This window comes from Rhamphochromis longiceps, linkage group LG17 (genome assembly GCF_057381845.1).
Source record: "Rhamphochromis longiceps isolate RC_006_pf linkage group LG17, R_longiceps_female_GT1.1, whole genome shotgun sequence".
NCBI classification, from domain to species: domain Eukaryota; kingdom Metazoa; phylum Chordata; class Actinopteri; order Cichliformes; family Cichlidae; genus Rhamphochromis; species Rhamphochromis longiceps.
In genome coordinates this window covers 21,604,756-21,625,918 of record NC_140573.1, presented here as the reverse complement: position 1 = coordinate 21,625,918, position 21,163 = coordinate 21,604,756, and the positions used below count along the sequence as shown (strand labels likewise).

Here is a 21,163-nt window from a genome sequence, read left to right as displayed (position 1 = left end):
AGCTCCCATTGGATGAAGGTCTTAGTCTGCTCCTCAGTCTCAGGATGACGGTTACTTATTCCAGTAAAGTCGCCAACGCCACCTTCTTCGGTTTTCACCAGCTGCTGCTGCGCTGGAAGGGGAGCATCTACAAGCTGCTGTACCGAGAGTTCATCCTGTTTGCTCTGCTGTACACCGTCCTCAGCGTCGTATACAGGTCAAACACACACACACACACAGTCACAGGAAGGGAAGCGACAGTGTCGTATTACAGCTGTGCATCATGCAAGTGTTTCTTTTAAATTCTTGTAAATTTCAACATAGTTACTAATAAATATTGCTACACTGTTCAGAGTGGCTGATACAACTCAAAACTCGATGTAATGTCGGATGAGTCCCAAGAAGTGAAGCCAAAATATATCCTCACTCTAGTGGTTATAAGCTCCGCCCCTTTTTGGTTAGCAACATGAGCCAACCAAAAACATTTTTTTCATCTTGTAAATGATTAATGTTCATATTCTGTGTGCAAAAGTTTGATCTTAGAGTGTTTCAGAAGGGGAAGAAGCTAAATGAGCTTTGTTCTGTCTGAATCTTTCAGCTCTTTCTGAAGTTTTTATTTTCCAAAACTTTTATTTTGGTTTTTAGTTTTTAGTTTTAGCTCTCTGTCATAACCTTAGTATCAAGATCCAGTATACAATGAACTGGGATTATTTTAAAGCGTAAATCATACAAAACAAACCACTAAATCAGTTGCCCTAAATTGTTCAACTTTTTTTTTTGACAGATCCATGGGACCACTGCATTTTTCCCCCTGCTATCCAATCAGTGAGAACAAAATATTAGTAGAATCTGATACAACAACAGCTAAGCTCAGACTTGGGTAAAACAGGAGGTGGGACCTAGTAACACAATCTCCTCTTTCTAAAACTATGTCTCAGCGGCTCTTGTTTTTGATACTATCTTCATATATATTTAAGAAAAGATCTATTTCACAGCCCCAAACCTGCCAAATTCCTTTATTGCAGCAGGGAAAACAATGAACACATTATTTAGCAAAATATCTTAAATAAAGTATAACAGCTCACTACAATAAATATAATATGACAGAATAAATTAACTTGATGAGACTGTTGTACAAAACAAACAACATGACTGAGTTATCATTTATATATGCTACAAATGAAAGTTGACTATTTAGCTTTCATCAAGTTGTAACCACATATCTGACTCCAGGCAAACAGGATGTGAGCCTTCTATGCAATTTCATTAAAGGTTTTATATTAAATAACTAATACAGTATATCAGAAAATGTCTGTGTAGAAAAAGATTTATCTGACTTTGTATTTCTGAATAGAAGCACATATTGGGCAACAGACCTGCAGCTTATTGTAGTTCATTCAGAAACTTTCTGATCGGCTGAAGAGTAACTTCAGAAGAATTTCTCATATGTTAAATTCTTAGTTGCTGGCAGTGACGACGGTTTCCTTTGTCCTCTAGGATTGTGCTCTCCGAGGATCAGAAGAGACTGTTTGAGAAACTTTCCATGTACTGTGACAAATATGCTGAACAGATCCCCGTCACCTTCGTCTTGGGTATGTTAGCTGACAAACCATAGCTTTACTTTTATTTCAATAGTCTTCTAGTATTTTTCTTTTAAAAGAAACATACAGGCTAATTCCATTTTTAACCTCACGGTTAGACCTTTCTGTCTGACTTCATAGAACTGTAAAGCCACTGTGAGTGTGTTAGTGCTGTGGTTGTAGTGGATTTTTTGGGCAGGAAGGTAGAGCAACTTTTTTGTTATTGTTTTCTTTTTGACAGATGTGTTTAATAACTTCTTAAAAATGCTTTCTGTAAAGCACTTTATAATATTGTTTAGAAAAATGCTTATATAAAAGACTTTATTATTATTATTATTATTATTATTATTATTTTAACTGTTCAGCAAACCACAATTTTTTTAACATAACTGCAGTAAAAATTCTCCACAAACATGTTGCAGAGTCCAGTTCAGGGACTTAGTTGGAGTCGAGTGTACCATGTCCTACAGTCACCATTGTCTGCACAAGGTCCTAACCTTAAAGCTTACTACTATCTGAACTGATGACATGTAAAACACATGAATCATCACATGGACGATTGTTCTGAAAGAAACACTTCCAGACTAAAGTAGACGTCACGGTGGTGAATGGTTGAGTTACATATCTGATATTCATCTTGTCCATTCATGAAAAAGTCTTAATTATACAGTAAGCATATTTAGTTGCTATATTTTACTTAATATATTTATATTTTAAAAACAAGCTTTATGATCATTTAACCAGTGATTCTCAGATACTGGAAGAGATTACATAACATTTTATTATCTTCCTAGATTTCATTCCTAATGCCTTTCAGACTTGAGAGATTCTCAGGGGATTGAAGAACGTAGCCGACCTGTGTTATTATTATACTAAAGTAAAAATTAAGTCTAATAAAAAAAGAGCGACATGAAAACTCAAATATAACTGTAAGTGTGTTTCCTGCTTGAGCGGAGAGCTGAACAGAGGGGGTGTTTGGTTGCCTCATTAGCAGCCTGCTAATGGAATCGGATCATTAAAGAGGAGAAAAGGCTAAAAGCAGGATGAATGTTTGTGTAGCTGATCTCCACCCACCATCACCACCACCATCCCAGGATGCATATTCACTATGTTTGTCAACTGAAAAAAAGATTAAAACCTGACAGTTCCTAAAATGTGGTTTTTCCAGAAAATAAAAGACAAATAGTGTCAGTAACTAAAGTAAATGCCAAAAACAGGAGATGCATGTGCATGAGTTGACAATTTATCAAAGTATCCAGACAAAAATGACCCATGGTCCTAAATGACTGTGATGACATCAACAACACAATGTAAGAAAATAGGTGTCGTGTCCTGCAGCGAGTGCTCTTTAGTTTTGTTTAAATTAAACTCAGATGTGAAAATATTAATCACACTTGGAGCCATATGCAGAGTACAGTTTTGCTCAAAACATTTCCCAGATAAATATGAATTTTAGAATTATCCAAAAAATAGTCCTGTTTTTGTTTCTGTCACTCCCGCTCCGCACACATGGCCAATAAGAGGACTTCACACTACCATGTGGTTTGAGTGACATATTTTAGTTTGTGTGGTGTTTACTTGAATTTTTCTACGTGTGAAATCAGACAATAGAGGAAACTAACAAGTTTAAAAACTCATCAACTGATTTGGACCAGAGTAAATGAACTGTAAAAATGCCCTTGCAGTAAGTGAATTGACCTTAGAGTCTCTAATATACAACGTGGACTCACGAGAAAATCAGGTTCAGTAATCAGTAATATTGCACTGAAAACAGTCACTTCACATAGTTTGGGCATCCTGGGCTTTATTCTGGAGGTTTTCCCAGCAGGAAAAATTGTGTGGGAACCCCTGGATAGACCAGGAAACATCATATATCCAACCAGTCCTTAGAGGACACATACACTCTTTAGAAGAGATAATCAAGGTAATGCCATCCATTGATTCTCTGCTTATTTTCAAGTTTCAATAGATTTTCGTTTTTCTGTGTGGGTGCATTACTCACAGATAGCTGATGATTAGTGCTAAGTAGCATCCAGGTAAATCTCACTCACCAAAACTAAACCTCACAGCCAGCCATGTTATTTGTCAGATAATTGTATTAAAAGTGCTCCAAACACAGTCCAGAATTAAAGAATTTCATTTGGCTGAGGTAAAGCCTAGCAGACATTTAGATCATACATCCACCTGTCTGATATCACCTGTTGATAGCTGAGAAGACCTCAGAGGAGGTCTGGATATATCTGGACTATGTTGGACGGAGGTCTGGATATGTGGCAGAAAAAGAAATAAATGCACTTCTGGTATTTTGCAAACTGCAACATGAAGTTTTCAAGCTACAACTGTGAACTGTGTGTGAGACTCAAGTCCACTGACAGTATTTAGTACCACTGTGTGTCCTTTATACACACCTGTAAATGTGTGCACACTGGGTCATTGCCATATATTTCAGGTGGTTAAGATTTAAGATTTTAACAAACACCTGGCTGTCACTTTACAGTTTGTTGGATTTACAGGGGATCAAAGAACCAGAGTGTTATTATAATAATCTCAGGATACGCCAAGCTAATATTACCCACTGAGAACAGGGCTTAGTGCTGACTGACAGACATGTGTTGTGTTTGAATACTAAAGTATATCATAAGAGTTTGATAAGATCTCTATCAAACTCTTAGGGTTAGGGCCTCTCACAATGTGTCCTTCATGTTAAATGTGCTTGCAGCAACATCATTGTAAGTCAACATGACATGATTATTTATTTACTGCTGTAAAAGAGCTCAATTGTTTGGATAGGTTGCATTATCACAACAGTTACAAATTATTATGTGTTAACTGAATATAAATGTTTTAGGTTTTTATGTGACTCTGGTGGTGAATCGGTGGTGGAATCAGTTTGTTAACCTGCCCTGGCCGGACAGACTCATGTTCCACATCTCCAGGTACAGTCTACATCTCTAATGTGCCCTCTACAGGCCACAAGTACCCACTACAAAAACACTGCCCTCTACAGGCACAGACAGGAACTCACAGACTTTACATCAAAGATAGACAAATGTAGCCACTAAGAATCCATAATTAACTTATTTAGAAGCTACCTTGTCTTGTTTAGTGATTTGGGAACACTTCAGTGCCCCGTGCAAAACGAGCCTGAATACACAAGAAGAATAAGGTGTGGTTAGCTGACGATAATCACGAACTCCATTTTTGTTTTCTATCTTTCTACAGCTGTGTTCAGGGTAAAGACGAATATGGCCGCCTGCTGCGCCGGACATTGGTACGTTACGTTAACCTCACATCGCTCCTCATCTTCCGCTCCGTCAGCACGGCTGTCTGCAAACGATTCCCGACCATGGATCATGTGGTCGAGGCAGGTTAGAGCCTGAGTATTTTAGTGTGTATCAGCTGTATTTCAAAATGAGCACACTGTGATCTTAATGTGTCTTAACTAGAAATATAAAAGTCAGAGTTCGGCTCCTCGCCACTTAAATTTCTTCCTGATATCACTCCAGGGACTACCTTGTTATTGGCCAATTAAAGAAGTACTTTGGGCTGATACTCTGTCAACAAAACCTAAACGTCTGTCTGCATGGAAGCGTTATGTCTGAAACTGCTTTGGAACAATATGATCCATCATTTTATTTAAATAGTCTATCAACATGAATCCAACACTGACTTATTTTAAACAATGTTTTTTCCCCATCTGTAGGTTTCATGACACCTGAGGAGAGGAAGGTGTTTGAGAACGTTCGTTCTCCTCACCTGAAGTACTGGATCCCTGTTGTCTGGTTCTCCAACCTGGCGTCTAAAGCTCGGCAGGAAGGACGCATCCAAGACAGCATCGACCTGCAGAACATTCTCAACGTGACTATAAAAATGCACTTTTATGGCGAGAGAACGCTGCAGGGATAATGTGTCACTGTTGTTGGCCGACAGGGCAGTTAGCGTCGCCGTGGTTCGCTTCATAGAAATTGCTTAGCAACATAATCTCCATAAACTCACAACACTTTTATGATTTTGTAAGCATAAATTCAAACACAAGAAATAAATTGCATAGATGAACGACGCCGCAGTGACTTTACCACCACCACAGGTTCTTGTTTTTGCCATGAAGACGTTTATTATCATTAGTATAATTTAGTCACTTATTAGCAAATCCCTTCCCTGGGGCACACTAAAGCTTAAAGTATTAGCCTGGGTATTTTATTTATTTTATCTTTTTCATGTTTGGAAATGGGCAATATTGACTAAGGGTGGACATAGCTTCTATGACAACATCCTATCTTTGGAAGCCCTATTTTGAAGCCTCGAGACTGACATCAACCAGATTTGGTGAAAGAAAGTTGAGATGTAAGGCGTGTATCTTCATTAATATTTTGGCACTTATTAGCTGTTATGCGTTCAGCGCGTTATCCACAAGCTCAGCTGTGGATAATTTCTCTGCTCCATAATTGCCAAGAAAATTCTGGACATGCTACATGAATGCTTCACGTGGTGATGATCCATTAGGCTTCGGTTTCGTTTTGAACACGTCATCAAACATCAGTTCACGTATTTCACGACCAACAAAAACACCTTCCTTAATGTTGACTTCACTTTTCTGGAAAATAAACATATTTCTTAAATGCTGAAATGCATCGGTGTTTCTGCCCAGTCATTGAAGTTGTCCAATACTTCATAACTAAAAAACACAACAAGCTAAACAAAAACAGTTTTTACATTTGGCATCAGCAAGTAAAATCTGCTACAGCACAGGTGAAAAACTGCCAGTACCAAAATGCTTGTTGACCGGTGTCAGACCCAGAAGCTATGTCCATCTTTTATACTGTTTACAGCTGCAAAAAGATTTTTGTGGCTCAGCCACTTACGTCTCATAATGTATCACTATTAATTTAACTACATGCTTATATCTTACATTATCATGATAACATCATGGTAAAAAACAATACAGTATGGCCATTAAAGATCAGTATAATCAGATAACCTTAATATTTTTTCCAACGCTGCCATTTGATTACAGACATATGCTGTTAGAGAGGAAAAAGCTCTTAAGCACTCAAAGCACACTCATTCATCCTTTGGAGCCAGTTAGATCCTAAAACCCCCGTTAGCCTGTGACCACATAAAGGAGACATGTAGGTAATGTGACACTCAGCTTTCCCAGAACGGCAAATGAGACTCTTTTTCCAACTAGCTTACTGAGTTACAGAAATTCACAGTTTGCTGGAAGCTGGGGAAAGACTGCTGTTTCCTCTCTGTGTTAGGAAATGAATCGCTTCAGGACCTGGTGTGCGACTCTTTTTGGCTACAACTGGGTCGGTGTCCCTCTGGTTTACACACAGGTCTGTGTCCGTCCTCTCTGTTTCGTACTTGCCACAGCAGCATGTTTGATACGGATGTAGCTCATGTAATCACATCATAATCATTACACTAACTGAATCAGAGCTCTGAATCGCCCACAGAGAGAAGAAGGAATCTGAACAACACTCTCACTCTCTCTCTCCTTTTAGGTTGTCACTCTTGCTGTCTACACCTTTTTCTTTGCTTGTCTAATTGGTCGACAGTTTCTTGACCACACCCGTGGTTACCAAGGTCATGACCTTGACCTGTACGTCCCCGTTTTCACCTTGCTGCAGTTCTTCTTCTACTGTGGCTGGCTTAAGGTCAAATAAATTCTTTCCTACAATTTGTGAATATGTAAAACAAACTTGTGAATTTATATTTTTAGTCAGAGACTCCACCAGAGTAGCTTTGCATGACTCATCAAGCCTGGTGTGTCATGTCTCATTAGGTCACACCTCTGTGAAAGCCCACTGTTGTCTGATTGGTTCCTGTCTGGAAGCCTGCAGAGGGGCTTTTGTGCTGTTCTGGCAAAAGTAAAATTTAGTTTTGGACTTCTTTATTCCTCAAGTTTGTTATACAACAAAATATATTTATGCAGATATTTTTCATGGAAGATGTGTCCTACAGTTTCACAGAGACAGGGTAACATATGCTAATGTATGTAATCTACATGACTGCATATTCAAAAATTCAAGTACTTATTTATCTAGTACTAAATGCAGAGATAAGATAGGCAGTAATAAGCCAAAAACACACACAGTTCTTATGCTTCAGTACAAAATTGGAACTCAAATGTAGACAAACACAAACAAAATGTATTTTTAATGGAAGGAGTACAATTAATAAAAGCAGAAGGAGGATGCTGATTGGGAAATAAGACCAAGTTTATATGAGATATTTCAGATTAATTATTTAATAACACATTTAATAACACAAAATGATGTGTCTATCTTGTTTTTCTTCTGCTTGAAACACATCAATACATTTGTGGCTGACCTCTTTCATCTCATGACGTATTTCTGTTATATAAATAACACAAAGTTAATAATAATCTACTTGGTGGAGACGAGCCAGAAATATTGCATGAGCCAGAGTGTCACAAGTAGTGTGGTTATAAATGTTTTGTTCTCAGTGTCATGGTAAAAGAAACTAAAGCTGCTACATCCTCTCAAAAACAATATTTTGTAGAAATTGGAGATACATATGCTGGTATCACTATAATGCAAGCAATGTTGAAAAATCCCTTAAACAGAGACGAGGAAACCTACAGAGCAGTGACAACGGCCATCTCGATTGTCATGAGCAGTAGTAATATTTATTTTTTTTACATATAGGCAGTTTTGTGTTTTTAGTTTGACTGATTTTCAGACATGTTTGTTTGTTTGGCAGGTAGCAGAGCAGCTGATCAACCCGTTTGGCGATGATGACGATGACTTTGAGGCAAACTGGATCATCGACAGGAACCTTCAGGTCAGCAATGACGGAGGCTCAAAGTCTCTTATATTTCCAGGGTCTGTTCTGGTAGAACAAACACTTTTGACTTTATCGTGGACAGAAAGGGAACATGAGAAACTGTTGTGGTTTGTCAGGGAGCAGAACGGAATAGATGGAAAGGAGCTGCCTACACGTTTCTCCTGCTGGACAAAAATATACTCTGGAACATTTCCACACTTGGTTTTATTTTTACATCACGCAAGGAAGTCAAGCACATGATGCCACATGAGGCCCAGTTACACACAATTTAAACACAAGCTACTCGAAAGCAAGTTTTAGAGTAAACTTTTATTTTTTACTCTGTTTCATTTCACTCTAAATGAATTTCCACATCAATCCGCACTAAATAAATCATAATGACAAAGCTTACAACATGGATTTTTGTATTTATAAGAAAATAGAAATCAAAATTAAATAGTTTTTACATTTCCATTGTTTTGTGTAACAGTTAATGTTCTGAATAAATAATTCAAACTTTTATTAGCATGCTAGAACTTGAACTATGACTATATATTTGCAAATATGAAATCACAAAAACATATAAAAGACCAAAACTACCCAATTCAGTCATTCATGAAAAAATTACTAAATTACTCAAATGAAGAATGCGTTACAGACCGCAAAATAATAGAAAAAATATATAAGGACATCAGTTGATTCCTAAAATGTGACATTTGATGTTTCTCATTCAGTGAGCTTCTACATTCATTTTTCTTTGTATTACATCCTGTTGATTTACTGACCATTTAATTTGTCATTTATTTATTGATTTTGGTCAAAGTTGTTGTTTCCATAATCTGTTTTATTTTTCATTCTGGCTAAACATTTAGCCCATATTATACTTTAAATCACACCCTTGTTTACATAAAAAAAAAGAGAAAATGCAGAAAAAAATAAGATAATAATAACAAAAAATAAATAAATCAGTAATTCAAAATCTGTGAATTTTTGGGGAAATACAATGGGAAAATAAAGAAATAAACAGAAATAAAGAAATAAACTAACATTGAACAAGTTGGTAAATAAGAAGAAAATGAAAGCAGTAAATAAATGAATAAATAAATGTGACAAAATAAATCAGAAACAACAACAAGGTTAGAAAATAAACTAACAAGAAAAGCAAATGTGATATTTAATACAACATATTGTGCCATCTTTTATAAATTCCTTACTTCCTTTAAGTATAAAAAATAATTAAAAATATTGCTGAGCTCTTTTCAGTTGTGATTTAGGCAGTTTTCTTCCTTCTTATAGTTATATAATAATATCCATTCTTCCAAGAAGCACAATCAATCAACCGGATTAGATTTGACTATGAAAGATTCTCCTGTTAAATTATTGGTAGATTTTCTTACCAATTTAATCTTACTTAATAAATTTTTATAAATAATGTCTCTTGAAAACTGAACACGCCTCATTCTTCCTCTTTACCTGTTCCTGCAGGTGTCTCTCCTGGCAGTGGATGAGATGCACATGAACATGCCTCACATGACCAAAGACATTTACTGGAATGACTGCGATGCACGGCCACCATACACGCTGGCTGCTGCAGACTACTGCATCCCCTCATTTCTTGGCTCCACCACCGACATGGGGTCAGGGATCAAGTTTAGCGGCTGATGCACAGTTATAATCCTCTAGAGAACAAACATTTTTCCTGAAGGACGTGTTGGAGTTTATGTTTCACATTGTAGCTCAGTCTGTGTGGGTGAATTGTCACAGACGTGCTAGTTGTTATAGAATTAGTTTTTTTTAGAGAAGTTTTATCAGCATGACAAATTCTTTTTCAATGTCTCTTCCAGTCTCTCGGACATCCTGCAGTTTGACGACACTGATGTTAGCCACGACCATCAGCGGCAACAGGACTATACTTTGCCGCGGCGCCAAGAGTCGGTAAAATGTTTATTGCTTTCATTTTTTAATTTAAAATTGATTTCTGGAAAAAAGGAGGTAAGTATAAAAACTGCAGAGAGTAGAAAAATAAGTACTTGTGAAAATGTAAATAAGGGTGTTGACCTTGAGAGATATTATTTGTTAAACAGTTTAATCATGAGGCCTTAACTTAAACCTTATTTTGGATTTGTTATACTTTTCCTTGTTTTTTTGCCATATATGTCCTATTCCAGTGTTGGATTTTCATATTAAACCAACCTTTTAATAGGAAGGCCAATGTACAAGTACCGTATTTTTCGGACCGTAAGGCGCACTGTCGATGAACCTGTCTGTGTTCATTCATAAGGCGCACCGGATTAAAAGGCGCATTAAGCGAAACAAAACAGTCTGATAAGACAAACTTTACTCAACTCATTCTTCTTGCTTGCGCCACTTCCAGCATTGATTCATTAATGTTGAATTCTCTCGCAGGTGCTCTATTCCCATATTGTTGCAGTATATTTATGACAACCTCGTACTGTAGATGGATTATCTCAGTTGTTCTCCTGAGTGAAATTTGGTCCGTTTACAGCATCCTGCCATGCGATTGCCTTTGCCCCTAACCATCGGGTGGTTTTATCGAGTGGAAAAAAGTTAACATTCATCCCCCAGCTTCATTGTGTTTATGTTATGCTAACATAGCTGTGTTGCTAGCGATCACATGGCACATCATTATATACCAGCTAGCCCAACTTCAGTAAACCTACAAAAGTCACTGCTGTTTAGTTTTCTGTCTTGGGTCTGTTGGAAGTGATAGCAGAGCTGTACGTTTTAATTTTTTCAGTAATCTCTCAGTCAGAACATTACATATTCTGTTTTGATGGGTGCCTGGATGTTAAACTTAATTGTTACATCTGGTAAAGCAGCAACGCTGATCATTTTATTAAAGATGAAATAATTTAGACAGTTTGTAACGCTCAGTGATGCCGCAGTGTTTTGGACCTGAAGCGGACGCGTTTTGGTCCGAGATTACCCCGCGAGACTCCTGACTATGGTAGCCATAATGCTCCGACAATCCATCAAGTGGTGTGGCTTCTTAGCTTACCAAAGTCATACTAAAACATCTTTTGACAGATTTTTTGAGTGCCGTATACCACATAAAATCGGTTCGAGGTCAGTAAGCACAACCAGAAGTCATACATATGGCGCACCGGATTATAAGGCGCACTGTTGATTTTTGAGAAAATTAAAGGATTTTAAGTGCGTCTTATAGTGCAGAAAATACCGTAACCCCTGTGTGGTAAACCCTAAGGCTTTAAATTGTTCTAAATGCTTTGTTGCTGGTGATTTTTTTCTGCACTCGGACCTGTTTGATGTCACAGAGAAGGGATGTTCCTTTTTTGGTCATCAGATTCACAGAAACCCCACCCACGTTGTGTCAAAGCTGTTAATTTATGAGGGGCAGCCAATCAGAAAAATGTTGGCTTATAGGGATGGTGACCTTAAAGGGATGGCTTGTTTGATAAGTAAGATGGACTGAAGGACACCATCAAAGTCCAGTAAATGATACATAAGAATGATTTTTGAACTGTGAATCATACAAAGCTACTCTTGTACAGAAGAAGAATAAAAATATAGAACAATTTGAAACCTGTTAAATTTAAAGCTTTGACATTAGGTACTAATGATAAAGTCTTTAAGTTCAGATTCTGAGTATATTTTTAATGTTTGCAGGTTTTGGGTCGGGTCCGCCGTCTGCTTAGTGTTCAGGAACCTCCTGACCTCCGACCCCCTCGACCCATCTTCAAACGACATAGCAGTGATGCAACTGGCAGTTTCTTCCCAGATGTCAGGTATTAGAATATTTAAAGCATGAATAGATGTGTAACTGGTATCCTACTGATAGTACCAAAGGTTCCTATTTAATAATTTATATATTAAGATCCAGCTGTCCACAGATTACAATGATCTGATCTTTTATGTTTTCTGTTGGTCATTTCTAAATCCAGGGTCAATGCAGGACCAGGGATCAATGTTCCACTGTCCTCGCTGTTCATGTCTCAGCCTTCCATGGACACTTTGTCCACCTTAAGGGAGGTCAACAGCAACCCACCCTCACCGGAAAGCTCCATTTCTGTTTTCCCCCAGCTTGTCATCAGCCCTCCATTATGTGGTGACGTTTGCCAGAATGTGGATTCGTATACCAAACCTCAGAATGGCCTGAATCCTTCCCCCACTGATGAAGCCCCAGGCTCAGAAACCCTAAGGTGATCAGCCAGTGTCCTTTTTAACGATATTCAACTCCATGTTCGGCCATCAAACTTCATTTTGAGATAAAAGGTTTTGAAAATTTAATAATTATACCCCAGTATTTTATAATCTTAGACTTGCCCTTTAGGTGAGAATTAATTTTTTTCTTTTTGTATTTCCAGGACTGCGTCCTCTCTCTGTTGTTCCCCCACTCAACTTGGGCCCAAAGAATTTCGGTGGACAACTGTCAATGGCCATAATCGTCAGCCAACCAAACCACGGGGGCGTCAGTTCTCACTCCAGTTCTCCAGGCAGACTTCAAAGGCATCGGTCCGCAGCCTGCCAAGTCCTAAAGGACTGGGGCGGCGGAGAAAAGGACTGGCTCGATTCCAGTCCAGGAGATCCCCTGGTCCAACCTCAGACACTCTGCAGCTCCCTGACCCCGATTACGACTTCCAGGGAATAACAGGGACTCAGGAGGATGAGAAGGAAGAAACCAACGACAATGAAGAGGTCAAAAACACCAGCTCCCAATCAGAGAGTTTCGAAAAGAAATAAGAACCAGCCACAACTTCAGCTGTTCAGTAAGACCAAACTGAGTAACATGAATACCCACGTTGCCTAAGAAGAAGACTCTTTAATGTTGTTGTTGTTTTTAACCAAAAATACTTGGAAAACAGGATATACATGGCCTCTTAAGGGATGTATTTAAGCTAGGTTTTTGGGTTTATCAGTTGTTGCCACCATGATCTATCAAAAATAAACCGCAAACAACTATTCTTCAGTTCTAGCATGAACCCCCATTTTAATCCTGTGAGGTTTAACTTATTATTAAAGATAAATACTCCTGACCCCGCTGACAATGTTTAATAGCATGTAGTGTTTTTTTTAAGAAATGTTCTCCCAAGCTTCCTCATTCTAGCAATCAAATCATTTTATAATTAAATCAATCATTGTAGTAACACACATCAAAAACAATGTTCCCCCCCCCCAAAAAAGCCCCCCAAAAACAGATCTTCTCATACAGTTACTGAAAAATATTTTTATCCAACAATATATTTATGCCCAATCTTAATTACTTGACTGAAATACCTTGGAAATTGAACAAGTTTAAAACTTGTACCCTTGTAAACCCTTGTACTAAATGGTGAACTTCAAATTTAAAATGGGAAATCATGAATCACTGTGATGAGCCAGACTCTGGATGGTTAAACACTGAAATCCATCACTTAGATCATTCATTTTGCCATCTCAATTCAGGAACTTCATCCAGGGCAACTGCCGATTTAAGCTAATTATCTGCATATTCATCTACAGTCCAAATGCAATTTTTTTTTCCATAAAGATGCATAAAAATTGTGCTGTTTAACTCACCATATGGTGTTTTGTGTGAATTTTCTTTTCCCTGAATTTTTGTATCAGAATTTGCAAATTAAGCATGGCCCAATGAGACGTTAAGTAGCACATTAAAAAGAAATTTGCTGGAATTACTCTTTAATCCTGGTATTCCAAAGATTACAAAACCCCCATAGATGATTCCTTAAAAAATTAGAAATGAGGCAAAATGAGACAAAATAATCAACAATTATTAGAGTTGAAACGTGTGCAAAAACCCCCAAACAAACAACAACAAAAAAAAAAACAAGCCTATGTATCTTTGTGATTTTTCTAGCTGAAGAATAATTTCCAGCCCACATGAGAACATTTCAAGTTAGCTGTTTATGCTGAAAGAATGGGGGGGAGGGGGAGGGGGGTTTCTCATCCACTTCAATAAACTCTTCTTGGAAGCCATCTGGTGGCCATTAGAGGAACTGTAACACTTAATGAAACACTGGTACTCAGGGGATAAGAACAAAATCTTCTTTCTTTCCGTGATTACTGTAAATCACACGTGCTTTTGTAAATGTAGATAAAGTGATGAATGTACAATCCCTGTTGCTGCTGTTAAATCTCCAATAACTGTACCTTTTCAAATAAAATGTTAACTTTGTGGTCATTGGGGCAGAAGTAATGGCTAATGTATTGTCAGCAATATTCAGCAGTTTCTAGACAGTTGTTTGTCCTTGATGTATTTGGAGAATGATGTGAGAACAATAATAGGCCAGAGAATGACAAAATGCTTTTCAATTGTGCAGTATTTATTTACTGTTGAGTTCGCCAATAAGTTATGGTTCAGGAGAGTGTTTGGCACGTGCTAAGCCGACCCGGTCATGTCCTTTATCAAAGATGGAGTAGTACTCTGTCAGAAATACATCTCCCAGAATCCACTGAGGGTCTGTGCTGGAATAAATGTCCATAGCCTGGAAACCGCTGAAACAGAACTCATTCCTGCCAAGTGTCTCCTGATAATGACAAAAAGTGGATTGTGTAGTTGTTTAGTAGCTTCATGTATAAAAGAGACATTCTATTTCTTAAGCAATTTTAATTGTTAGTAAAAATATGAAAGTATATAAAATAAATATAGCTGCCAAATTACTAAATTTGCACTTAAGTCTCAATGTATTAATGATCTATTTATGATTTTTTTTATGTGGTTTCTTCTAGGCGTGAGGTAAAAAAAAAAAAAAAAAAGCAAAGAATCTATAAACAGAAGTTTAAATGCTAGCTGCATTTCAAAACAATCTCTGATTTCAGCCATTTGACAGGTGCATCATTAAAATAATAAAATAATATGCATTTTTGAATACGCCAAAACAATTACCCTTCCTACTATTTTATCAAAAAAATAAAGAAAGAAAAAGAAAATAAAAAGAAAGAGAAGACTGGCAGCTGTTCTAACACAAGCTAAAGAAAACAATAAGCCTTCCTTACCTTCCTGATGTACTGTTCACTTGTTAGTGTGTACTCTGTTCCATTCAGGACAAAAGTCACCTGAGGCAAACTGGACAACCTGGCACAGTCGATAACAAACTGAAACACACAAAATGAGGAGTGACATGCTGAAAAAATTCAGTTACGGTAGTCATATAGTATTCTCAAGAAATATCTGATATTGTTTTTGAAGCAGGAATAAGTAGTAGGTCTAAGTGTCCCCTCTGTAGGTTAAACATCTTCTTTGAAAAAGTCATAACTTTCTCTGGTCTTTCAGTAGACTATGAGATGACATATTTTGGTACCTCTCCCAAGTTTGAGGGTGTTGCTCCAATCAGCTGTTGGAGCCTCAGAATGTCATTGGTTGGTCCAGCAATGAGGGAAGTTCCAGTATCAACAATCGCCTGACATCCACTTGGACAAAACAAGTTCACACCTTGTACTGCTACACTGAAATATTAAGCATTTTTATGTTTCTATTAATGAATGTCTTCACAAGAAAGGGTAAAGGTCTTGTGCCATTTCCCCTACTGTAAGTGGTTCATAGTACACTGCCAAAGTGCTGTGCTGTTGGGATATGAAAAATGTACCTGTCCATCTTGATCTGCCAATACCCCTTGGCAGTGACAGGATGCCAGTTGATTGGTCCAATATACAGCGCTTCGTTTGTTCCACCTAACAACAATTCCCCTGCTGGATTGGTACGGCCGGTTTTTCTGCGGGCACAAAACTCACATTTACGTAAACAAAAGATAAGAACTCTCATATTAAAAACAACAAATACATTTATATCCCTCAAGAAGTACAGCATCTCTGTCGAGTGCCTAACCAGATACTCTTGGACTGGACCCCTGAATGCTTAAATAATTACAACCATGTGGATCTTCCTGGTTCACCTGGTGATTGTTCTTCTTTATCCTAACATGTCTATGATCGAAATTGTAGAATTACCCTGTCGTACTTAAGCATACTTAGAAGCCATAAGACCTCCCTAAACATCAAGTATCTCTGAAACACTGCTCACCAGATGCTCTTGTCAGTGAAGCCAAGCGGATTTGTTCTGATATCACTGTAGATGGTAGGAAGTCTATAAGTCTTGGACCTAGACACAGACTAGGCAGACCCTATTTAAAAAACTGAAACCTTGGGAAAAACTCTCATCTCCACAGCTCACAGTAAAACCCCTTTGAACTTCCTGGTTACCCTTGACCTTTCCATTTCTCTGTGGCTATCTCTTGCTCTGCCTTTCCCTCTTGACCAACCAAAACTCTATCAAAACTTAAGAACTAGTTGTGAAACTTCTGCCTGTTTCAAAGCATGATTTTTAAAGCTGCTTACCCAGAAATTCTAAAAATAAACCCTCTTAACATCTACAATGTAAGAGTAAACCCATCCATATTTTCAGCAGGGCTGCCAACAACCAGGTGGGTAGTAAGAGGTTAATAGACAGGAAGAAGTAATTATCCTCCCTCTCATGCTCCTCTGAGCATGACAATGAGCATCTAATTGAGGTGAAATGGTGAGCTCCTGATATGAATGCACCTGCTCAGGTAAAAGGAGAACACTGGCTGGTCCACAAGCTTCTGTGCAATCATGTTGTCAAAAACATTGGTGCCCAGAATCTCTGCAAGGGATTGGTAACTCATTCCCAGAACACCGTCAAACTTCGCCGTCAGGAATGATTCACTAGGTTCGAAAACGGACTCCCCAAACTCTTGGTTCAGGATGGTTAGACCACCAATCTGGAACAAGTTGATTAAGATAAAACAGTACTCCTTTAGTTGTGCCTGAATGTCAAACTGAGTTTGATGGATGAAAATATTTTTGAAATTAATCGTGGCAGCTGTTAGTTAATTTTAATACTGAAGTTTAGCTTTTTAATTTTGAGAGCTTTTGGACCTTCAGTGTGTCTCTGGCCATAGTTCCAAGCAGGTGACCTGATCCGTAGTAAATCCCAAATCTCCGACCATCATGCCTGAACGAAGCTGATTTAAATGCCTTGAAACGCTTGTGGAGCGCTGTGAATGCAAACACACACATAGACATTATCTTTTCTTATATTCATTACATGTTATTTACTTTATGTGGACTTGCCTTTGTCAGATTTATGTGCCTACAACATCTTTATACAAGTACACACAGACACACACAGACTTTGAACTTCTTATCAGACTGGAACAAAATAAACCAAAGTCAGGCTGCCCTGACCTGCAAATGCAACACTGGTGTTGTGTGGTATTGTGTGGTGCTATGTAAGGTGTTACCGCAGGCCTCGCTGATGCAGTAGGATGATGGCACCCAGAGGTCAGCTGATCCAGTGTCAAAAATCACAGAAAAGTTCTGCTCTGGAGTCCCCAAACTGATCTCACCATAAAACTGAGCCTGAAACGCAGCAGGGGCACAAAGTGTGGCTGAGATTTTAATTTGAAAAATTCTGAGATAAATAAAAAGGTAGCTGGTTGTGACATGCTCATGCTAATGTTAGCATGTATGCTAACATATTTTGGCCAGCTTGGCACTCCCTTTGTTTTCATAGTATAAATTAGTTAAGTTAGTTTCTATTCAGTAAACTGGGCTGTGTTGTTTTCATTTTAAAGCTTCTATATGTAGGAAATAACTACGTCTTACTTTGGGAACATATATCTTGTGAGGACATAAAGAATGGAAATGCAGTACAAATGATAACTTTTTATTTATTATTTCTTTTATTTCTGCTTCTGTAATAATACTTAATACTGCTTCTGTCCAGCTTGAGTTGCATACTTAGGACATACTGATATTTCGGAACTGAGCAACTTTCCCTTAAATCTGATAATCATTCTTAACAAATCAGCATATTTATGAACAACACTGACCCCTAGAGGAATATTTAAATCACTGTAACAAGGTTAAAACTTCTCACTGGATATTTTGATAATAGCTGAAGGCTTTGAACCAGCAACCCTAACTCTCAGCGTTGTTCTTCTTACATCCATGAAGTTGTAGATCCTCTCGCTGGTGCGTCCGAGCCTCAGTGACGGCATGCTGGACGGGAAGCACTGAGCGTAACGGCGATTAATCATGTCAGGGGCGTGATCCTTCAGGAACTCATTCAGCAGGCCATCAGCTCGCAATCGAGTACGAATTGAGCGCGTCCGTCTAAGAGGTATGCTGACGATGGAACATTTTAGTATCTCTGTAAACTTTTTATATCAAATTGTCTTTTTTGATTTGAAAACAGTTGGCCTAGTTTTGGCTCAACAGAGGAAGGTCCACTAAACAGCACCTCGATAAATGTACAACAAAGAAGAAAATCAGACTTTATATTGTTAAATCCCTGGTGGATGGACAGCTGTTAATATAAAGAGAACAACCATATTAACAAAGGTGTAATTGTCCTACCTGACCAGCGCTGAGGTCATCCATGTTAAAAACAGCAGGAGCAGCAGCCTGAACATGTCTGTATCTGCCAGTCTGAGAGACTGCTGTTTGGCACCCGATGGGGACGTTTATCAGACTGAACTGTAAGTCTGATTGGATCTGAGTCTGTGAATAAACTGTGAGAAGGTCCACCCCCAAAAGCTTAAACAGACAGAAGAGGTCTTTATTATTCAGTTATTTGATCACAGAAGATTTTAGATTACGTGGATCAACAAGTATTTAAGTCATCCATGGCTCTCTCAGCTACCAATACAGCATATGTCCAAATCTGGGAGGTCAAGGCTTTTTTTAATGTATTATTTTTTATTATTAAACTAGCAACCTGACTTGAGCCCCTTAGACTCCCATGTTAAAACTTTACAGCAGAAAAAAAGACGTTTGATTTCCCCTTTATATGTAAACCTGTTTAAATTATTTAAACAGGTTTACAAATTAAATTGTATAAAGGTTTAAACTTTGCATTATTAGAGGCGTGACCTCTTTGACTGACAGGTGGATGGTGACACGGCTGAAGCTGCTGACTGTCTGCTAGATTTAACTTCAGCTAGCTGGAGTCCCTGAACTGGACCTCTGTTATGGCCACCAGAGGGCACCAAACATTTTTCTGGATGTTACTAATAAAGCCCGCTAAATTTTATACCCGCCCTGCAGTGGCTTGTTAACTGCGATGTACGATAAAGTTGGCATCAAATTGACATCATATGCATAGCAACCATTTCTACAAGTTAAACAACTCTTGCTTTTTGTAACATGGCGCGTTGTGCTTTTACTGCTGCCGCTGGGTTGAAGGCACGAGTGTAAGATAGTGTTGATTTTAATGATTTATCAGTACAGTACGCTCAGAGACTCATACAGATTCAAAGATGAAAAAAGCTTTGCTCCAGTTATTAAATCTTTCCCTGTTTCTTTTAACAAATGTTAATGTGGCGCTACCATCTGGTGCTGACACCTACTGTTCAGGAGACTCAGCGGCCAGAACAGCGAGCAGAAATCAATGTGTAATGATGTCACAGACGGCATGAGAGTAACATGGTGGGTATACTGGCACCTTTAGCTGGTAACTTAGCACCATGCCATCAAGATATGGTCAAATGGATGACACCATCTTGCCAGGATGTTATTAGACTAATATTATATTAAATTAGTATTTTTAAACTGTTGGGCTGAGTGTTGTCCATTATTAACACCCATCTTCTGACTGGGAATGTTCCAGCTGACTTTAAACATGCCATACTGCTTTTAATGATCTCCAAACTCCTTTTCTCTGTTGTTTGTCACCAGCTTCAGCTCCAGGACCGGGTACTTGCTACTTTCAGATCCAAGTGCTGCATTACACACAGTGGATTATTGCATGCTTGTCTGTAGACTGGAGAGTTGTGAAAGCATTACAGGAACTGCTCTTTAGCAGTTTAAATCTTATTTTAACCAGCAGACATTTTTTCTGTGGGTGGCTTTTCAGCATCACCTACTCCCCTCACACTGTTATTCAGATGACTCACAAACCTACCCTCCTCCCAAGAACAACCTTGCTGAGATACAATCCCAGATACCTCTAAACATCTTCAATCTGAATGAGCAAAAAACAGAAGTGACCCTCACTCCTCGTGTAAATGGGAACTTTCTAAAATTACAGAACCCCCTTTACAAAAAAGAAAAAAAAAAACCCCTGGGTGTGCTTTATGACAACAACAATAGCATTTTATGTGTTTTCTGGCACTGAATGAGCGATTTTTTTTCTAGTTTTAAAGGTTTAAACATTTTTCTATGAAAAGCCATCTGTGTGGTTAAGTCTGATTGAGTAACTGTTGACACTCTGAGGTCTTAGTCACTTTGACCTTAGTAAGTTACTGCAGATCAATCAATAATCAGCACTCCTGATCTTCTGCTTGCTCATTTCCAGGTTATGAAATGTAATTTCTGGAGTATCTCACCACAACAGCTGATCATAAATAAATCTGTATATATTTTACATCTTTATATATAAAAGTACTGATTACGTGCACATGCTCAACGACATGTTACTACAACTGTCACATCAGCCAGTCATAGATGATGTCACAGACACCAGATGGCCATCCAACAGAGGAGCTTTGGGATGTTGCAGAATGAGAGAATTGCATCATGAATGTGAAATGTACTGATGCATGACTGCAGCTGTGCGATGGAATCATGTTAACATGGGCCAAAATATCTGAGGCAGTTCTGAAGGCAAAGGTAAAGCCAGGTAACAGCAAAATGTAACTAATAAAGTAACCAATAAATGCATTACCTTGAAAATGAGTGATAGACTTTCAGTTTCCAAGCTGCTGATCTCAGTAGAACAACTCGATCAGAAACCTGCACCAACCTAATGTACAGTCTGACTAATTATACAAGATTAAATCTGCTTCAGATTTTTTCATTTGCAGTGATTACTTCTA

General features: G+C 38.2%; 2 protein-coding genes across 2 annotated transcripts; one reads left to right on the top strand and one right to left on the bottom strand.

Moving 5' to 3' along the window:
- LOC146649661 (bestrophin-3-like) lies at nucleotides 1-14,201 on the top strand. Its single transcript, XM_085385935.1, has 13 exons — nucleotides 1-196; nucleotides 1,477-1,571; nucleotides 4,408-4,495; nucleotides 4,782-4,927; nucleotides 5,263-5,417; nucleotides 6,818-6,895; nucleotides 7,064-7,216; nucleotides 8,286-8,366; nucleotides 9,834-9,985; nucleotides 10,193-10,283; nucleotides 11,997-12,115; nucleotides 12,272-12,529; nucleotides 12,695-14,201. Exons 1-13 carry the CDS (start codon nucleotides 45-47, stop codon nucleotides 13,068-13,070), a joined length of 1,944 nt encoding a protein of 647 aa, XP_085242061.1. The 5' UTR covers nucleotides 1-44; the 3' UTR covers nucleotides 13,071-14,201.
- A 272-nt stretch (nucleotides 14,202-14,473) lies between these two features.
- nots (nothepsin) lies at nucleotides 14,474-21,094 on the bottom strand. The gene is made up of 9 exons (XM_085385936.1): nucleotides 18,705-21,094; nucleotides 18,293-18,473; nucleotides 17,588-17,705; nucleotides 17,223-17,341; nucleotides 16,866-17,065; nucleotides 15,914-16,039; nucleotides 15,629-15,773; nucleotides 15,324-15,422; nucleotides 14,474-14,854 (listed from the first exon to the last, which is right to left on the bottom strand). The coding sequence occupies exons 1-9, from the start codon at nucleotides 18,758-18,760 to the stop codon at nucleotides 14,678-14,680; spliced, it is 1,221 nt and encodes a 406-aa protein (XP_085242062.1). The 5' UTR covers nucleotides 18,761-21,094; the 3' UTR covers nucleotides 14,474-14,677.
- Between the last annotated feature and the right edge of the window lie 69 nt (nucleotides 21,095-21,163).